Here is a 22,048-nt window from a genome sequence, read left to right on the forward strand (position 1 = left end):
TCGACCACCCATGCTCTATGAAGTAGAGCAATATCGTCCCTCAATACGAAGTCTGGGCCCACACCACCTCGCAACAACTGCACATGAGATCCCAGGATCTCCTCACGGTAGCTGAAAGCAGTTAAACCTTGCTGATTCACCCGTACAATTTCATGAAGGGGTGTTCGAGTGGTCAACTTAATCCCTGCCCACACCATTAGGGATCCTCTTCGATATCGTCGTCGCGCGGGATTAGCCGAGCAGTTTAAGGCGCTGCAGTCATGGACTGTGCGGCTGATCCCGGCAGAGGTTCGAGTCCTTCCTCGGGCGTGGGTGGGTGTGTTTGTCTTTAGGATAATTTAGGTTAAGTAGTGCGTAAGATTAGGGACTGATGACCTTAGCAGTTAAGTCCCATAAGATTTCATGCAAATTTTTTTCGATATCGTCCCGAAATCGTGTTCCACGCGTCCTCCAGATGCGAATCCGTAGAGAGTCACTCCCACACCAAACCGAGACTCCTCTGTGAAAAGAACATTAGCCCACTTATCGACCGTCCAGGTGGCATGTTGACGGCTCCATTCTAGACGTTCCCTTCTGTGAAGACACGCCAGAGGTAAACATACAGCACGTCTCCAACAGTAAAGGCCACTCTGCTGAACCTTCTGTTTACCGTTTGCCTGGAAAGAACACGTCCAGTGGATGCTGCGGCGTCAGATGCCACTTTTCGTGCAGTACTAAAATGGTACCGTCGTGCCCTTATAGCCAAATAACGGTCCACTCTTTCTGATGTCACACGTGGTCGGCCCTGCACTGATCTTCGGGATCCAGCTTTGGTCTCTATAAACTGTCGCCTCATCCGAGAAACAACAGAGCGATTCACATTAAGCCGTCGGGCCAGTTTGCGACTCTGCTGCTTCCATTCTTCCTACGGCCCTCCACAGCAGAGAGCCTGTAGGTGTCTTCTCTGGAACATGAGGCATCGTCTGAGACTGTACACAGCGAGTTTGGATGTGTGACTAACCTACAAACATTATCCCGCTTGGTAGGTGCCCTGACGTCATTGTTGGCGTGATTGTCCGTTGACCGGAATGCCATCTTCCGTGCAGAACACGATCGTAACGATATCTATTGACAGTTTGTATGCTTATATCTGAATTATAGTGTGTTTAAAATTGGTTGCAACTTTTGGTGTTTGGCTGACTGGAGAGGGACGTGACACCGTTGCCCAGGTAACACCAATGCCGAGCTGGCTTTTCCCTACCATGCCGCCTGCGGTTCTGCTGGTAAATCACCAATGTTGTCACACCATGAATAAACAGTACCACGTGGTGTTACGCATTAGATGCATCAATGTTGGTCAGCTCTCGTTGTAAAGTCGTATGTTCTGGCGTTTAAGTGTTCTGTAGTCCTCAGATATTGCGAACAATTGTTTTGTGTTGGCATTGCATTAACAGCAACAGTGCCGAACATATGAATACGTGATTTGCAATAAGAGTGTCGCCCAAGAACACATTCACCGGCTGGGTTTTGCTGCAAAACATCCCTCAGAATTCGAAAATAGTAATAGATGAAACGCCATACCACTTTGTTGTGATGCATAAAGCTCCAACAGTGCAGTGGAGGAATGCGGATATTTTGCAAAGAAATGTTTCAAGAGATAAAGTTGAACCTAGTATGTATAAGATGAAGTTAATGGAACTTGTACTACGGTAAGAGCCAAAACTTCACGCAACCAGGTCAACCAACAGGCTAACGACAAAGTGCATAGTTTAACCAGGCTTCCTCCGTTTTATGCTCCTTTATCTCAGACTGAGAGTATATGGGCCTACGTTAAAAGTGATGTGACAAAAAGCAGCACAATGTTTACGCTCGCTGAGACTGGAATGCTGAAAAAAGAAGCCGCTGAAAATTTTACTCGACTGGACTGGTTTTGAGTTACCAGCCATACCAAAGAGATTCATGAAGGACTGTAGTGAGTTATGAAGAATACGTAGCTTCTATTGTTGCCATGTTAAAATCTGCTTCTTTTGTCGAAATACATTAGAGCTTGGAAAAATTTATCTCTCTAAAACTCTAGTGCATTTGAAATTGAGACAGAATCCTGAAACAGTGTATTATTAAACTAACAACTGAGTCGAGTCAGGTCAGTAGTTTATGAAATAGCCCATTCTCAGTATAAAAATAAAGGTGTAAATACTTCATTTATATTGTTACAAAACCCACAGCAGTTCCCGTTCCATCAGCTATCGATGGCCTTCAATAATTACATTATTTCATTGAACAAATCTGTATTTGCTTGAATATTGCAGTAGATATGGAAGTTTCGCATATTAATCATATGGAAACACACCCTCGTGTTTGCACCCTATCATTTACCAAAATCTTGTTTCGGTATCTCAGATCGTTTGTGAGATACGAGGAATTTATGAATATTTCATTCTAGTTTTTTTCACTGACGCATGACTTTGCGACGGAGTGCTTTTTCATACATTCCATTTTCTCGAGATTGGAAACAGACAGTGATATTGTTCCAGGTTTAAAGAATGATTCATTATATTACTTTCATTTAATACGCAGCAATACGTAAGCTGACAAGCACCAAACACAAATTGATAGCGACACCTAATTTTAACTGCAAACTAAGAATTTCTAAACTAAGTATTTCTAGCAGTAGTTACCTACTAATGAAATAGCACAATAATTATGGCCATTAAGGAAACGATAGGTTTTTCATCCTGAAGATAACTAATTAAACTTTAAGATTTGCGAGAATGAGAGTTTATTACCGATTGGTTTCCTTAAAAAGTGTTTGAGAAAGATCGCAGCACTCACTCAAGCGAGCTGCTGACGAGCCTGGCACACGCTGCCAACTACACTTCCCTCCACTCGCTGCGTACTGAACTGTCAAAAGTCGCAACTTATTTTAAACGCACTATAGACACAGGACAGGGGAATAGCGGTTTATTGCTTTAATTTTGGACACCAGTGTATAATCGGTAGTTAACTTGAAACTGAAATGCAGCAAGAATCCAATCGACATATATTGTAGCAGTTCTCCCGGCATGTTGCTCTTCTGATTCTGAAGCGCGTGATAGGGTAGCACGTAAACGTTCTCTTCCGATTATCTTTGCATGTTGATTTTCCGATTGTGAAGAGCGCGACTGTGCAGGACGTAAACGTACTCTTTTGATTGTTGCAGCATATCGATCTTCTAATAGTGATGCACGCGAATAAGCGATTCGCGAAAGATCCGCTTCATTCTTTGCCGGATGTAGGTCTTGTGATTGTGATGCACGTAGCCGGGTAGCACGTAAATGTTCTCTTTCGATTCTTCCTGCATGCTGATCTTGAGATTCTGACGCACGTGATCATGTAATTTTTATACGATATGCTGCATTGGTCGCTTGTCGTTCCTCGTTTGTTTGAGAAGCCTGAATTAGCTTATTTGTACGTGCTGTGCTGGTAGATCTACTAATTGACGAACATTTGGGAGGTAATTCTTTGACGAAGCAAGTAACAAGGTATTCGTTTGTGTAACCAAAATATCGCTTACTGTTTGCATCGGAAAATTTTGATTAGCTGTAACTCAAAGTATCGGCATCGAAATGAGTAAGACGCAATAAAACGCTGATCTGTTTGTTTCTGTCACATTCAAACGCCTCACTATTTCACTGTTCTTTCAAATACATTTGCCGGTACGATACGTGCTCCACACATTGTAAATTAATTTTCTGAGATATTATTGTTGCTCCGGTGAGATAATATTCTAGAATACGTCAGATTCTGAAAAATTTTGGAAAATTATGTCAACAGTGAAACAGATCGGTAGTTATTGACATATCCCCTGCCTCCATTCCTAAGGAGGGCACGTTTCAGTTTCTCTGGAAAAATGCCTTGAGTTAGTAGGTATTGATATTTCATATAAGGGCTTATTACAAGGGAACGAATCCTTAGTACTCTATTGGAAACGCATTTCAAAACCAGATGAGATTTTATTTGTAAGAGAATATGTAATTTTCTTAATTTCAGAATGAAAAGTTGATGATATATTCATAAGATTGAGTTTTACGAGAGCTGCTTTTCCATCATACTGCTGTGGTTTTAATTTTGACTGTTTGTCCCTCTAGTCTCTACCGTTAGTTGTTAAAGATTTCCTGATACCCTCGATAGTGTACTCTTAGAAAGGAACAGAGTTACTCTGTGTCTATACGATTCTAGTAGGTGCTAGCGGGACAATTGATTATTGCGTGTGCACTAAGTCTTGTTAAAGTACGGCTGTTCCTGAGTGAGGTGTGTCGTTTATTCAAGGTAGTTATGCAGCAGTACTCACAGGAGCGTGTATGTTATTGTACATGTTGCCAGGTCATCTTGTAACACTACACAACCCAGTGCTTCACGTATTTTTAGCTACTTGACTTCTCAAGTTTATAACCATTTTTATAAATATATGTAATGATGAATTTTGCCACTAATTAGTGTTTATGAAAATGCAGTGTATGTATGTGGGCGCAGGATATGGCCGCAAGAAGATTTTGGGAGTAATGAAGAATAGTATTTGGTACAAATTGATTCAACCAGCTCACTAATCAAGAAGAGCCCGTTGCCGCACCACAAGCAATGCATCGCTAAGTAAGATCCAGCCGCCAGTATTTTGTGGACACACCAGTGTCTGGCTACATTACATTTTGGAACCTTATAGTATGTTTACCCAAAGGACATACTTGTCGAGAGAAACTTCATGACCCGAGTCATCTATCAGCAGCGTTCTATCCTTTCACCATAAATTCCGAGAAAGTCACAACTGAAAGAAATAGTCAAAAGAACTCTAGTCTAGTTAATTTTACAGTTGATTTTTAATCTCGTACTTATTTTGTTGAGAAGCAATAGTTGTTCAGACTGTATTGTACTACTAGAGACAATTACCTTAAAATTAAAATGATTTAATTGAAATTCATTTTTATGAGAAAAGCATGCTGGTTCTCTTGTTGTGAAAGTAGTTTTAGAATATTGTATTGAATTTTGTAAATGAAATCATCTGTAAATTTCCTTTACTTCACGTCTACAGTTTCAAATTTTTCTCATCAGATTATCGGTTTCGGTCTAAAATGACCATTGAAGATAGCCATTATAGACCGAAACCGGTAATATGGTGACAAAAAATTTGTGACCATGAACGTAAAGTAAAGGAAATTTACTCTATATTCGGGTCCCTGTTCAATGCGTGACCATGTCACAGTTTGTGATGTCATATGTGTACGCCTGCGTAACGTTAGTACCTACAAATAGTTGTTGCCAAGAATGCAAGTTAATATGGCATTAGTCTGAGACGCAGTCATTTTCAAAGTAGTAATTAAAGAATGGTAAGCAGTTTTTGTAACGTTTAGGCACTTTATCGTTACATAACACAGTATAGTTCCCATAAAGTGTTGCTACTGTAGTCATTGCTTACTATCGGTGGTAATTAACGTAACGAACATCATCGCATTCAAAATTAACGTCTTATGTGTTTCTGTCACACATGTCTTTTACATGTAAACTAGTGCATGTGGATTTTGTGCAGTTGCTGATTTGTCCTTCTAACACGATATTTACGCGATTTCAGAGTCATTATAGTAATTTTGTAAACTTAAATTGTTGCTCATTTTAGAGCTGGTGACCGTCTTATTCCGCAATCTAAATTAATTTAAACTAAATTCTCTCATGCCAAATTACGGCGAATTATAATGAGATTTTATTTTATTACCAGTTTTTACATTTCGATCGTTGTTGTACGTAGTAACAAACAGTCGCGCGATAGTGACCAGGTTGTAAATATCCCTATTCAGCCGGTAAACATTGATCTTCGTCTGCGATGCCTTGTTTCCACTAACAGCGGAACACAGGTACCTTACATACACAGTAGAGTATAGGTAAGTTATAGTGTGAGTGCGTGTAACTGAAACAAACCCTTGGCATATTTTCTGTTAGAAGTGCTGATCTGTCGTTCTCATTCGTTCTTGTAATAACATTGTTTGAAGCCTTGCATCTTCTGATTAAGGTTGGTGTTTAAATCCTTTCCCAGTACAACTGAAGGTTTTCATATGTTTTCTGCTACTGTCGATAAGTCCCTTTTACTCTGGTAGGACAAAGATGAATGTGTACACTGCACCACTGGTGAATAAGATCCTTCGCTCTGTGTTCAGTTTCATCTCAGGTTCACTTGGGCAGTCAGTTGTAGAGCGCTGGGATATTCTGATTTGAGGCATAGTAGCGAGTCATGGATGTGTGTGATGTCCTTAGGTTAGTTAGGTTTAAGCAGTTTTAAGTTCTAAGGGACTGATGATCTCAGATGTTTAGTCCCATGGTGCTCAGAGCCATTTGAACCATTTTTGGACCAAACATGTTTTACTGCAGTTGCAGCATCATCAGTGAGCTTTTATTTTATGGCTTTTTAGCACTTGGTATGGTTTTCCTGATGTGTTATGTTTTTATAGTGCCTGTTTTCTTTCACAGTTTGTCATCTTTTCTCTTTCCCTCATCTTCTTCACAGTGAAGTTCTGTATATTGAATTGTCACTGGTGCACTGTTTACCAGCTGGTAAGATGAGGAAAAAAGAATACATGACAAACTGTGAAAGAAAACAGGCTCTATAAAAACACAATACATCTGGAGAAACACACTTTGTGGTAAAAAACCATAAAAGAAAAACCCACTCATGATGCTGCAACTGCTGTGAAACAGGTTTGGGACAAAAGACAACATTGTGTTTTGCTAAAGGTGCAGCCCATCCAAAAACATATATCTTGTCTATAAAACTGTATCATTCTTTGGTTAATCGAGAAGATTTTTTGAGGAGTTTTTAAAGGTAAGCTATGCATCTGCGAAATTAAGATATGTTTGTCAGAACTATTAATTGAAGGAAATACTTGTCTCTCAGATAACTGATAATATTTATGATTAGAATAAATTATTTCTCTGTATCTGATGCAGCTGCTGATTTCTATTTGTTTTCGAGAACGTTACTACATCAGAGAACAAAAAATAGCGTGCTTAGCAAGAGGTAAGTCACTTTTATTTCAGGTCAGATCTCATCTTCCATTCTTATGAGGAAACAGTAGGTAGTCAGAATTATCAGGTGTTGTGTTAAGCAAGCACATTATTTTCCAGTGAACAGTAAGGTAATTTCATACAGTTATTTGTTTCTGAATAACTTTTTCTGTGGTTATTTCAAGTCAAATATTACACCTCATATCACGCAAGTTTCATAATGTACTTCGTTACTGAGTTTCAGTTATTTATTTTTCATGGAGCACACAGTTAATTTCTTTTGACAGTTAATTTGCTTTTCATTACTTCACATTCTGCATGTCATTAAGTTTAAAGTTATGTTTCGCGACACTGTACACATGAGCAACACGGGGCGAAACAACAGTCAGTATTGCTCAGCAGTTAAACACAATATCTAAAGTACACGTTGCATGAGGAGAAAGTTTTGGGAAAGAAAATATTCAGTATTCATACATGTTAACAATTTTTTTTATAGAAAGCTTACATAACCTCTAAATTATTTTTACTTATATGAATATGGTGTCCGTTCTGTCGGACATGTCCGAAATAACAGACACCATATCCATATAAGTATATTGTTCAGGCGATACCAGCCATGACCTTCTTGTTCTGTGCGGATGCACAAATATTCCCCTAACTCTTACGGGACTTGGAAGAATGTCTTCCACGAGTAATGAGTGTGTTGGGGTGGGACACTGAGAATGTAGTGTGTGGACATACAAGGTGAGAATGTGAGTCTCGCGGGAGGCGTGCGCGAGATAGTCCCTGCAGTCGCACTATCATCTGTGCCCTCGGTGGCTCAGATAGATAGAGCGTCTGCCATGTAAGCAGGAGATCCCAGGTTGGAGTCCCGGTCGGGGCACATATTTTCACCTGTCCCCGTTGATCTATATCAACGCCCGTGCGCAGCTGACGGTATTGATATAATTCTAATTTGGTTCTAAATTATTTGGACGTTTTGTTGTATTTTTAAATTGAATCGATGTTGTTTGGCCGGCCGGGGTGGCCGAGCGGTTCTAGGCGTTACAGTCTAGAACCGCGCGACCGCTACGGTCGCAGGTTCGAATCCTGCCTCGGGCATGGATGCGTGTGATGTCCTTAGGTTAGTTAGGTTTAAGTAGTTCTAAGTTCGGGGGGACTGATGACGTCAGCAGTTAAGTCCCATAGTGCTCAGAGCCATTTTGAATTTGATGTTGTTTGTATCTGATAACAGCGTCAGTAAATCATTGGCCAGACTGCGTGTATCATTACTTAGAGAAAGTTTTCGTCTAAGAATCCTCACCTCCATAGAAGCTTTTATCTGGTGCTCAGGTATAGTAGTTCATTGAGTATGTTTCTGGCTAATTGTACTTATACTGGTGTAATTTTATTATTCCAATAATGTAAGGTTTTGTGGGTATCCTAGGCATCTGTTACCTGTTTCTGAATATTTTTGTTTTCTTTCTTGTTTACTGAATCTCCTTGAAATTGTGGCCTCAGTCTGGGGCTATCAGAATGTTTCTCTATTGAATGTTGCAATTTTAAAAACAGTGTTTTTTTATTTAGAGGAATTCATTGTAAAATTGTTTTCGGCATTTCATTAAATTAAAACTTTGCAGTGTATCGATTAATCACAGGTCAGCTCCATCCTATGACTCCCGGTATCAGGATGTGAATGGAACATGAAAGATAGGTGAGGATAACTGTACCAGAAGTATCCTACGCCACACACCGTAAGCTGGCTAGCGGAGTGTAGATGTAGCTGTAGATACAAGCGAAAACCGCTCCTCTCTCACAAGGGAACCTCCCCATCGCACCCCCCCTCAGATTTAGTTATAAGTTGGCACAGTGGATAGGCCTTGAAAAACTGAACACAGATCAATCGAGAAAACAGGAAGAAGTTGGGTGGAACTATGAAAAAAATAAGCAAAATATACAAACTGAGTAGTCCATGCGCAAGATACGCAACATCAAGGAGAGTGTGAGCTTAGGAGCGTCGTGGTCCCCTGGTTAGCGTGAGCAGCTGCGGAGCGAGAGGTCCTTGGTTCAAGTCTTCCCTTAGGTGGAAAGTTTATTTTCGCAAAGCTACCTTCTGTCCGTTCGTTCATTGACGTCTCTGTTCACTGTAGTAAGTTTAGTGTCTGTGTTTTGCGACCGTATCGCAAAATCGTGCGATTAGTAGACGAAAGGATGTGCCTCTCCAATGGGAACCGAAAACATTTGATCGCAAGGTCATAGGTCAACATATTCCTCCACAGGAAAACACGGCTGATATATTCTATACGACACTGATGACGGCATGTGCGTCACATGACAGGAATATGTTGTCGACCCACCTAACTTGTACACTTGGCGAATGGGTAAAAAGATTCTTCTACCTTGCCCGCTTTAGGTTTTCTTGTGGATGTGATAATCACTCCCAAAAGAGTGATGAAAACATAAGAGTTTGTCAAATAAACTGAAAATAAAGCAATTAAACTTTTCACTCGAGGACCTCTCGTTCCGCAGCTGCTCGCGCTAACCACGTGACAACGGCGCTCCTGAGCTCACCCTCTCCTTGTGTTGCATATCTTGCGCATGGACTACTCAGTTTGTATATTTTGCTTATTTTTTTATAGTTCCACAAAACGTCTTCCTGTTTTCTCGATTGATCTGTGTTCAGTTTTTCAAGGCCTATCCACTGTGCCAACTTATAACTAAATCTGAGGGGGGTGCGATGGGGAGGTTCCCTTGTCAGTGTGTATGTTCGTTGAGGATTTATCTGAGGTGGCCTGTTTTTGCTGTCCTACCCTGTACACAGAAATCTGGTGGCAGTTACCTCGAGGCCTAGCGCGCAGAGGAGTGCGGGCACAACGGCGACGGCGAGCGCGACGGGGTCCGGCCCGGCGTCCCCGCCGTGGGCGACGGCGGGCGGCGGCCGGCCGAGCAGCGCGCCCAGCCAGCGCGAGCCGCCGATGTAGGCCATGCAGGCGGAGAGGGCGCGCGCGGAAGCCGCTACGGCGGCGGCGTGGCCCAGCAGCCGCCACCAGCTCTGCAGGAAGCCGCCCAACGGCAGCCGCGCGCGCGCCGCCCGCCACCGCCGGCCGCTCTTCCCGGCGGCCTCTGTCGCCGCACACCGGCCGCCGTCGCCGCCAGCGCTGCCGCCGCTGCAGGACACGCCGTCACTCGCTCTGAAGCCGCACGTCGCTGCAACGCACAGCACCGTAAACTGCCTCGTCACGCCAGTTCACAGCGTGAAACAAGCGTGCCAGCAATATCACATTTACACGACACACGCACCGCACACTCTGCATGCATTGCACCGCCTCCTTAGCGATCGTCACATACGTAGGTAAAAGAATTCCCTTACTTCATCTACAGCTACAGCTACATACATACTCCGCAATCCACCATACTGTGCGTGGCGGAGGGTACCTCGTTCCACAACTAGCATCTTCTCTCCCTGTTCCACTCCCAAACAGAACGAGGGAAAAATGACTGCCTATATGCCTCTGAACGAGCCCTAATCTCTCTTATCTCATCTTTGTGGTCTTTCCGCGGAATGTAAGTTGGCGGCAGTAAAATTGTATTGCAGTCAGCCTCAAATGCTGGTTCTCTAAATTTCCTCAGTAGCGATTCACGAAAAGAACGCCTCCTTTCCCCTAGAGCAGATCTTCCCAACCTTTTCAGCTCGCGGACCCCTTCTTCAGTCGAAAATACCTAGTCAGTTAAGAGCACAGTAACTTTAAATTTCAGAGCGAAACCCATGGGAACTGAAAGCTTCTTAATGCAAGTGCCATGCTCCCAATGACACCCCCCTCCCCCCCCCCCCCCATCCCCCGAAGTATCAATAGACTTTGGTTTACAGATGAATGAAAACAATTTGAAATTAACGATCCAATTTGAATTCCCACTGTATCCAGACACTTCCTAGTGGATCTACTCCCTTTGTTCAACACACTATAGCCTGATTAAAATTACTTGGTAACTGAAATTTCACACCATGGAGATCAGGTGACCGTGCAGACCAAGCGTTTGGAAACGATCGGCTGATAATTCGATCGCTTCCAAATGTGCTTCGGAGAAGCAGGTTAACTTCACGAGCGATATGCGGTGGGTCCCCATCTTGCCTGAAAACTGTTGACACCAGTGCGTTCCTGTCCTGTAGGGGAGGTATGACATGCTGGCGAAGCAATCGCAGTAACGCTGGTCAATCACACTGCACCTCTTTAGTCCTTGAGGTCCAACCTGTTCAAAAAAGAAGGGGCAATGAAGCCACAATATAGGGTGACACGTCCACTACACAGAGAAACTTCATGCACAGTGAGCGGAGGTGAAGATCCCCACACTCGCCAATTCTGTGTGTTCACCTCGCCTGTCAGAGAAAAATGATTTTCGTCTGTCCATAGGATGGTTCAGGTCCAGCCCTCGTCAACTTGCGAGAAAGTGGAGAGTGAAGTCAACACGTCGTTGTGCTTCCTGTGGTGCAAGCTGTTGTACAATAGGATCTTCTAAGGATACCATTTGAGGATGGTTAGAAGCACCTACTCTACACTAGACCATGGGATGTTCAACTTTCGTGACACAGCAAGCGCACTGCCTAACAATTGGGACCTTTTTTTTAAGTTCTATGGGACCAAACTGCTGAGGTCATCGGTCCCTAGTCTTACATACTACTTAATCTAACTTAAACTAACTTACGCTAAGGACAACACACACACCCATGCCCGAGGGATTACTCGAACCACCGTGACGGGGGGGGGGGGGGGGGGCGGGGGAGGGGGGAGCCGCGCGAACCACGGCAAGGCGACCGCACGGTTACGCCGCGCGGCTAATTGCGAATTGCGTGCAGCGTTGTCTGCCATAGCAACACCGGTTTCATCAACCACCTGAGGTAGGCCTCTTCCCGCAGCGACGCCCCTCCTCCAGTTGATTCGAACTTCTTCATCATGCTCTGCACAGCAGGTGGAGAAAGAGCACCCTTCCGCAATCCTTTCAGCCGGTGATATTCTCCACGTGCAGCTGCAGTGTTTCTGTTGTTTTGATAATACAGCTTCATCAATAATTGCGTGCTCCTTTTGTCGAAGCTCATGTTGACACGTCAACAAGTGGACTGCGACTGGTCAGGTGTGTGAGACTATAAATCACGATGACTGATCACGGCACCTGCTACCCGTAGTTGGAACTGGACGGTGGCACTGTGACGCATGGAAATCTTGAACCAAATAGTCTGGGCATTCATGCTAACACGTTTGGTACTCGTGTGATGATTAGTTTCCGCGTTATAACATGTTAAATAGGGAAAGTTTAATTCTAACCACCTGGTACATAAATGGTCGGGCGAACAGGATAAGCAATAGTATGCAGTTGTTGGCTGATGATGTTGGAGTGTCTGAAAGTGTGTCGTCGTTGAGTACAGCATTAGTAATGCGCTGCTTGACAGTCGTATCGATTAAATATGTAGGTATAACGTTGCAAGCAATATGAAATCGAATGAGCACGTAAGGACTGTAGTAGGGTAAGCCGAGTGTTCGATTTTCGTACATTGGGAGATTTTTGGAAAGTTTGGTCCATCTGTAAAGGAGACTGCATGTTCGAGTGTTTGGTATCCGAAACAAGTCGGATTAAAGGAAGACATCGAATCAGTTCAGGGATTGCTGCTAGATTTGTCACCGGTAGGTTCGAACAATGTGAAGTATTACAGTGATGATGTTAGCACTCAAATGGGTATCAAGGGAGACAAGACGAGAAGAACTGTTGACATAAATTGGAGAACTCACGCATACGTTTCTGGCAGTAGAATCGTTCTGCAATCTGCCGGCGTTTGAGAATTACTGCAGAACGATTCTACTGCCACCAGTGTATGTTTTGCGTTAAGGACCAAAAAGGTAGATTAGAGAGATCAGGGCGCATGGAGACGTACATTGATGCTTGTTTTTCCTGCGCTCTGTTCGCGAGTGGAACAGTAAAGGAAATGACTACAAAAGGTACAGGGTACCCTCCGCCATGCTCCATACTGTGCCTTGCGTATTATGTATACAGGTGTAGATCTAGATGACAACAACACATTACTGTGCCTAATAAGATGTGGGCAAATAGTTGGTACTCAGCTTCCAGTCGTCTCGGACTGGACAAGTACAGGTTCTCTATAGCTGCAAAGTGGCAAGAAAAATCGGCATGTCTCTTCTAATTCAGTATGATAATTAATTTAACTAGAGGACAACGAGAAGGTAGGACCTAACAATAGGTTTGAAGAGGAAATATGACTCCATCGACTGTATGTGCTGACTCGTTTGTTGCTTCTTGTCTTAATTAGCGTTTTCACGTTGAACCTAGTGCTGGGTCTATTCTTTGCTTTTCTGGGAGAGCTAGGGAATCACATTCACAGTGAACTGAGGACAGATGGTGAGGGGTCTGGCATAAGATAGCAGGTGTTTCTGGAAACCAAGCCACACCATTTCGCAGGTAGAGAGAGAAGCTTCTTCAGGGTGAAAATTGAGTTGCCATGCGGCTCCCTGGGGGACTGCACCTATTGTTCAGTGTTATGCATCTTTCCACTCTGGACAGCTGAGGAGAAGTTGTATCAGCAGGAAGCTGACGTACTGTCCCTTCTCTGAAAAGTGCTTTCTGCAGTTAAAATCTCCATCTTTCCAAAATGTAATGAAGCTGCAGAATTAGTGGCTAGCTTCAGGCACAGTTCCTTGACTTTCCCAGAACATGGGAAGCAAGGTTAGTGGTGGATGCGAAAATGTCAGTTTGCAGAATTCATGCGATGTCATTAAGTCAGATAACATAGAGAGATGTTTTTTTTATAGAAGTAGGAAGGAGAGAGAAGTCATTGGAGTATTTTAACATGCTGCACCATCTTAGTGGAATATTTTTCTGAATAAGAAATTACGTCATTGGCAGATAGATAGTATTTGTAAAATGATTGGTGGTCATTTTTTCTTTTCAGGGACAGACAAGGCAGGACCTCGACGTAGGTCGTGGGGCTCAGCACACCTCGGCAGGCTGCAGCCTCCACTGAAGCAGCCGATTGCGGGTCCTAAGTTGAAATCTGTGGAAGTGCAATCCTACCATTGTATTTGAGAGAACCAAAGAGGGAGGTAGCACTCTGCTCGTCTTGTGTTGATAATTCACAAGGGGCAGTAGTAGCAGCACCGGCATGTTAGGAAAATCCCTAATCGCAAATCAGTCTGGGCATTGCAATTAACTGTACAGCATCCCTCAGTCTATTGGCAGGTCATGCCTTCTTTCCAATTTAACATTCAGACAAGAAGTCACCGTAATCGATCAGTAGGAAAATCATGAGTCATTTCAGAACATCAGTTGCAGTAATAGATGCCCATTTCAAACTTTTGAAGTAACTTTGCCAGCCAGAGGATTCACTTTAGTTGAAGCTCATGGTAAAATTTTGTATTTTTAACTTTGTTTATTGTCAGATAGTCAGATGCATATCTGTTGAATAAACCAATGTGCTCACTCAGATCTTGCTTTTGTAGCAGCTTAAATATTTTCATTTTTGATACTAAGCAATTCCTCCCTTTAGGACCCACAGCTATGGCTTTAACATTCCAATGTGTTAATTAATCCGTTGCCTACAGTAATGGACTCACAGGTAGTTTTTTAAAATTTCGTTGCCATTGTTAACCTGTTTGCATACAATAATTTAGCTTGGGTCTTAAGGGTGTGCCATGTCATAATTAATTTTATGATTCAGGTCATTACATCCTATACTCGTGCAGTTTTGAATTGGTTTTCAAGGGAATGTTACACCATGGTTCCACCAAAATAGTGGCAGGTTTAGGTATCAGTGACACAAGTGAACAATATACCACAGAGGATCAATAATATTAAGGTCTGATGACTGTGGGGCTAGGGGAGATGTAATAGTTTATCATTGTGCTCAAAACCAATCCTGGATGAAGCGGGCTTTATAAGCAGAGAATCTGTTTTAGAACACAGCATCCCAATTGGGAAATTCACCCTGTACCATAGAATGGCCCTGATCAGCCAATACGGTAGCAAAATTCTTGGAAGTAATGCGACCTTGGAGAGTAACTATGGGGTCCACGGAATTCCACGATATTGCTGCGAGAAATATCACCCAGCCCATTTTTCACTCAAGGGACAAACTTGGCCAGAAGTTGGACATAGTGTGAAACAAGGCTAATCCGACCAAATGACATTCTTCCGTTGCTCCACAGTCAGTGTTTTTAGCTTCGGCATCACGTTTTCCTGTTATAAGTATCTGTTCATAACTGATGAGTGGTTATGGAATTCCAGTTCTGCCTGCAGCTTTCTGCTTATAGAGCTCCCTTCGAGCTGTTTTGTGCGGACAGTATCGGCGAGTGCAACTTTCAGTGCTGCAGTGACTTTTCCAGCTGTCGTCCTCTAATTTTTCGTCCCAATCCTTTTCAATGATCGTTTGTCACGGAAATCAACAGGCACTGCTGTCCGCTATGTGAATTTGCAGATGATGTTTTTCCACTTTTTCTGTATGCGGTATAAATTTTGGATACAGTGCATCTAGAAACGCCGAACACTTCGGTTACGGAAGCACCCACCATGCGAGCGCCAACAGTTTGCCCGCACTCGAATTCTGTTAGCTCTGACAGTGCAGTCAAAACTACACGGAAAACCGATCTCACCACGACTGAACTTGCAACGTATTCATGACATTGAACACGTGCCGATTGTGGACAAATACAACAGCGCAATCTGCAAGCTTGGATAATGTCAGCATTTGTGACCAAGCAAGGATTTCTCGTGGTCTGTCAATATTTGGTCCTACCCCAGTACTTTGTGGTATCAAATCTGAGACGCATGGGGTAGCCGTGCGGTCTATGGCGCCTTGTCACGGTTCGCGTGGCTCCCCCAGTCGGAGGTTCGAGTCCTCCCTTGGGCATGGGTGTGTGTATTGTCCTTAGCGTAAGTTAGTTTAAGTTAGATTAAGTAGTGTGTAAGCCTAGGGACCGATGACATAAGCAGTTTGGTCCCATAGTCCTTACCACAATTAAAAATAAAAAAATTAAAAAATCAAATCTGATTTTCAGTTTCTCGCTAATCTCACTTCTGCAACTCCTCATTACTGATAACAGATAATTCTTAACATGTCGTGGTACTGGCCAACAAACACGATTAATTTAGGTTGCTGAGGCTGAAAAGGTGCAAAAGAACACAAATACATTTCACTTGCAGCCATGTTGTTATTTTATCCTGTCGCTAGACGATAGCTTCCGAAATGTGAAGACTAAGCAATAAGGAAATATGGTACTATAGCTTGACAGTAAGTGGGTGGTATGGTAGCGAAGTTTTCCGTAGACAATCAATTATCCGTGAAGACAAACTTTAAAAAAAATAAAATCTACTATTATTTTGTGGGTTCTTGTATTGTCTGGTGCGAGGATAGTGGTGATGACGGTGGGAAATTAGTATTTCAGTTTCCATACTCTCTTGACCCAAATCACTTGCTGACCATCATACCACTCACACGAAAAGAATGTGGGTTTTATTTCACCTTGTGATAGTGCATCGTACGTCAAGCTGAGGGTTCTCTGATGACTATTCTGTGGATTTGGCTGGATATATATCCGTGATGAAAGGGAAGCCTCATTACTGGTATAATACAAATGTATAACACATCCGTAAACCACTCTCATCGAAGCGCGGAGAGCAGTGTGGGACAATTTGCGCTCTCCCATCCTTTTTCTACCAACTCTTCTTCCACGCGTTATGTGCCCACGATTTAAATTCAGGGTTATAGTTGGGAGCACTCAAATCGAGGTTAAGTAAGCGACCGTTGTATGTTTCGTCCTCTAGGAAGGTAAGTGGTAGCCGGTAGGTAATACTCATCTTCGGACGTACTATTAAGAGTAAGGCTTAGCTTCATATGGGATGTCTTTATTTTAGCTCACATCAGAAAGATTGATGAACCTTGAGTCTAACTTCACGCCGTCTTTTAAAATGTTTGTCTGCCTTTGTAAGGGTCACTGACAGACGATTATTAAGGGCCGTTCGAATTTAAGTTTTCTAAGCTACCTGAGTCGTAGATAAATTAAATTTTTTGAGGATTCAGTTATCGTATTTCAGTCAGGAGTCTATTTATTCACACTTAGAGGTCTCTACGATTTAACTCACCCCTAAATACACTGAAGCGCCAAAGACACTGGTACAGGCATGCGTATTCAAATACAGAGATACGTAAACTGTCAGAATACGGCACTGCGCTCGGCAACACCTATATAAGACAACAAGTGCCTGGCGCAGTTGCTTCATCGGTTACTGCTGCTACAATGCCAGGTTATCGAGATTTAATTGAGTTTGTACGTGGTGTTATAGTCGACGCACGAGCGATGGGACACGGCATCTCTGAGGCAGCGATTAAGTCGCGATTTTCCCGTACGAGCAAAACACCGCCATTGGACTGTTGATGACTGGAAACACGTTGCCTGCTCGGACGAGTCTCGTTTCAAATTGTATTGGATGGACGTGTTCGGGTATGGAGACAACCTCATGAATCCATGGATCTTGCATGGCAGTAGGGCACCGTTGAAGCAGGCGGGGGCTCTGTAATTGTGTGGGTCGTGTGCATTTGGAGTGATATGGGACCCCTGATACGTGCAGATACGGCTCTGTCAGGTGACACGTACGTAAGCATCCTGTCCGATCACCTGCATCAATTCAAGTCCACTGTCCATTCCGACGGACTTCAGCAATTCCAGCGGAACAATGCGACACCCCACACGTTCAGAACTGCTATATTATAGCTCTTCTGAGTTTAAACACTTTCGATGGTCATAAAACTCCCCAGACATCAATATTATTGAACATATCTGGGATGCCCGAGCGGTGTAAGGCGCTGCAGTCATAGACTGTGCGGCTGGTCCTGGCGGAGGTTCGAGTCCTCCCTCGGGCATGGGTGTGTGTGTTTGTCCATAGGATAATTTAGGTTAAGTAGTGTGTAGGCTTAGGGACTGACGACCTTAGCAGTTAAGTCTCATAGCATTTCACACACACATATCTGGGATGCGCTGCAACCTGCTGTTCACAAGAGATCTGCATGCCCTCTTACTCTTACGGATGTATGGGTATCCCTGCAGGATTCATGGTGTCAGTTCCCTCCAACACTGCTTCAGACATCATTCGAGTCGATGCAACGTCATGTCGCAGCACTGCTTCCTGATCTCAGGGGCCTTACACGATAGTAGATAGGTGTGCCGGTTTCTTTGGATCTTTAGTGAATTTTGCTATTGTGACTAATTGCAGCTACTGATTGACTACTATATAAAACAGTAAATTCGTCCCGAATAGGCCATGAAGGCCCATCGGTACCGACCGGCCGCCGTGTCATCATCAACCCTCAGGCGTCACTGGATGCAAATATGGGAGGGGCGTGTAGTCAGCATACCGCTTTTCCGGCCGTATGCCGGTTTACGAGACCGGATGACGATTATATAACAAATATGAGATATCATTGTTGGTTACGATATCTGTGTTTATGTAGTGTCTCTACTTTGTCTTTCAGACTTGCATGTACGTGCACAAACATTGTTCTGAGGATTGCAGCAAAGGTAAATATTAGGAAATGGATTCGTATTTTGCGAATCTGGATTAACGTCAGCTGTTTGCGATTGGCGACAACGAGATATAGGGTGCCTGCAGCGTGCATCACAACACGTGACGCTGCAGGTCTTGTAAGGGTCCGCGACTGTCTGCGGCGGGGACCGAGATGCCGCTTAAGACCAGTTTAATAATTCGTAACAGTGCGTTTAACAACATGCAAGACTCGATAACACACGACGAAAGTAAGATCTTTTGTGAGTAACTGTTCATTGTGATCCCGTGGGCTGCGGACGGAACCTAGCGTCGGGCAAGGGAACTAGTGTGACGTCACAAGGTCGTTGGGAGACCCATGTTCTTGGTGGGCCCCATTTGCGATATATGAAAATTTATGTCGGACCGGGACTCTAACTGGTATTTTCCGGCTATCGCGAGCGGCCGTCGCCTTAACAACTTCGGCTACCCGAGCACGCCTCTGGCACCGCTCCAAACTTCCACGTGTCATGGCATCCACAACCCTTACAATCGCACCTTCGTGATTCCCGCACAGGGAGAAATAGATATTTTATCGCCATTTTAGACCTTCGTGTCACGGATACATCATTGATGGCTACAATCACGATAAGCGGAAAATCCGGGTTCGCTGCCCGGTCTGGCAGAAATTTTCATCAGTCACAAACAAATGACGTCATCCAGATTCGCAAAATGCGAATCCATTTCGTAAAACAGTATAAAGTTATTTCACCTATTTATGTACCCTACCTGAGAGGTAGTAATGGTTGTATCTATTTAACCTTCTCTGGTTTGGTTCAAATGGCTTTAGCCACTACGGGACTGAACATTGAAGGTCATCAGTCCAGCGATTCTGGACGGAAGCGCCTAGAACCGCTCGTCCACAGAGGCCGCCTTCTCTGATTTGATATGAGAATTTTGAAGGAGTGGAAACGCTCGGCTCTTATCAGTTACATGAGGTAATTAGTGAGAGTTAGTGAAAAAATATGAAGCGTGTTTGAGCTGTAAAAAATTCTCTTAGAGCTTCTTTATCGAAAGTTTGTGTAACTCATGCAACACCTGCTTCTTTTGAAACAGAGAAGTAACTTGATGGTGTTATTTCTAATGTAAGGTAAATGACCCTTGTTTCTTAATTTTATATTATTAATTTCTGCAGAGAAATAGCTTTCTCTGCTCACAAAAACGCACTTCAACGTCAGGATTATTACACTATACATAACGACGCCCGTAGCGTATTTACATTAAGGCCCCACTTCACAAGACGCTGAGTACCTACAGTTTAATGAACATTTCAGAGGAGATGTTAGAAGTGTGCGAAGCAATTAATTATCCTTCTTTCTCTTAAGATACGAAATATCAAAAAGAGCGTTAAGCTGATGTCTGGAAAATTTACGAAACTTTGTGATCCTAACAAACTGTTCCATGAAAAAGCCGGGAAACGATACAATGAAAATACAGGGCAAGATTATAAAAGTTCTGTGGAAGAAAGAGGTGACAGCACGTTTGTTTTCAGAACTAAGGAGAAGAAACAGGTTCGGCGAGTTAGCGATTCTGGTGGAAAGGCACAACAGGCGGCAAATGCAGCCGCCTGGGTCGAAATTTATTCTCAGCTTTCGACCGAGTATCTGGCGTAAAGGAAGCAGCAGAGAGAGAGAGAGAGAGAGAGAGAGAGAGAGAGAGAGTATCTGCCACACTTCTAGCTGTAAATTTACTTCGGAATGAAAGGCGTAACTTTGTTCCTAGACTGCGAGAAGAAAAGAAGTGGTAAACTTTTATAAATGCGGCTGTAGCTTCCAATATCGAGATGAAAAAGCGGAATGCTGGCTCGTTTTTTTCACGGCTTGTTACGGGTAAAGTTGGAGAGGCTGCGAATGCGGTGCGGTGCGGTGCGGTGCGATGCGGTAAGAATCCATTCGACCCGCCGCTGCCCTTTCAGTCGAAGGCCTCTGCATTCCCCTGTCGGCCAGCCTATTGAAAATTCGTATTCTGTTTCCTTACACAGTGGGGAGCTCTCCGCACAATGGCTGTGGTATTAAAGCCGTGAAAGCGAAAGCGGAGGAATTCTGCTCTCCGGCCGAGCGAGATGGACGCTACACTTGCATGCGAAATGACAGTAGCTACTGGGAACCGAAGTTAAGGAGAAGGAAAGCTGAGTAAACAGTAAAATGTTCTCCGCCTTAACATAAGGAACTCCCGTGGCTGGATCTTTGTGCTCCAAGGTGGCACTTAAGTCGTATTCATAGCTCAATGCAGATCAGGCAAGATGACAGCGCACATTTGATAGAAAGAAACTCTAAGATTTTTTATAAGCAAGGTGAAGCCGTTAATACTCTAGCGTAATCTTTAGCGGTTGAAATTCAATTTATTAATATTCATCCGAGTAAGTGACAGTATTATTGAATGAAATTAAGCAACATTTAGGGTAGTGTTGCACAGAGCCATTATCATGTTGATAAATGAGTGAAGCTGCTTTAACAATTAGATTTACATCGGACGAAGGGACACTGCATAGAAGAAGTGCTTACAAAATACAAAGCGTCATTCCAAGTAACGCTTGACAACAGTTCTGCAATAAGTCACCTTTCCGTTCTATAGTTTTTATACTCTTTTTTTGTGTATTTATTTGAGTTGTAGCTGACCAGTTATAGAGACAGCTATAACTGTATAATATGGTTATAAATCACTTAATGATTCGGTATCTTTACACTAAAACTTTGATACATCGCTATCTCGTCCTTAATTAATCAATAACACAACCACATAAACATTTAAAATCTTTCAAATATTTTGTATTTGTGGCTATCCAAATTCTCCAGGTGCTTAATAATCGTAAACTTGGTCCGTAGCAGGCTGTAATGCGATGTTTATTTTATCGTGCAATTAGCTAATTTCGACTACGCGTCATTGTCAAGCACATTTGTGACACCTGTATTTCATGACATTTTCAAATCAGTCTTAATAAACATTTTTCTTAAACAAGCCTTGTTCTGAGTGTGTCAAAAATTACAATCGTATTTTACTCGTAACATGTATGAGTTTCATAATTGGAGATGAACAGGAAGAACACTGTGAATAATGAGTTACAAAAATGACTGCAGAAGGTTTCTTCTTTCGGCATCCATTGATCGGACTACACCTATTGAGTCGATCTATGAGGGCGTATTGAGAAGTAATGGCCGGTCGTTGTGGCCGACCGGTTCTAGGCGCTTCAGTCCGGAACCGCGCTGCTGCTACGGTCGCAGGTTCGAATCCTGCCTCGGGCATAGAAGTGTGTGATGTCCTTAGGTTAGTTAGGTTTAAGTAGTTCTAAGTCTAGGGGAGTGATGACCTCAGATGTTAAGTTCCATAGTGCTTAGAGCCATTTGAACCATTTTGAGAAGTAATGTCTCTGAATCTGTTATGGGAAAACTCTTAAAACAAGTATTAGTAACAATGTACATGTTTATTCTTCGTATCTACATATTTATTTCCCGACATAGTCGCCATGTCG

General features: G+C 43.1%; 1 protein-coding gene across 1 annotated transcript in view; it reads right to left on the reverse strand.

Annotated features, from left to right (window-relative positions):
* The window catches only part of LOC124788883, a 437,882-nt gene extending 427,912 nt beyond the window's left edge, over positions 1–9,970 (reverse strand). The window contains exon 1 of the mRNA XM_047256165.1: positions 9,824–9,970. Within this exon, the coding sequence (XP_047112121.1) occupies positions 9,824–9,970 (147 nt within the window). The remainder of the gene's footprint in view (positions 1–9,823) is intronic.
* Positions 9,971–22,048: the final 12,078 nt, after the last annotated feature.

This window comes from Schistocerca piceifrons, chromosome 3 (genome assembly GCF_021461385.2).
Source record: "Schistocerca piceifrons isolate TAMUIC-IGC-003096 chromosome 3, iqSchPice1.1, whole genome shotgun sequence".
Classification (NCBI taxonomy): domain Eukaryota; kingdom Metazoa; phylum Arthropoda; class Insecta; order Orthoptera; family Acrididae; genus Schistocerca; species Schistocerca piceifrons.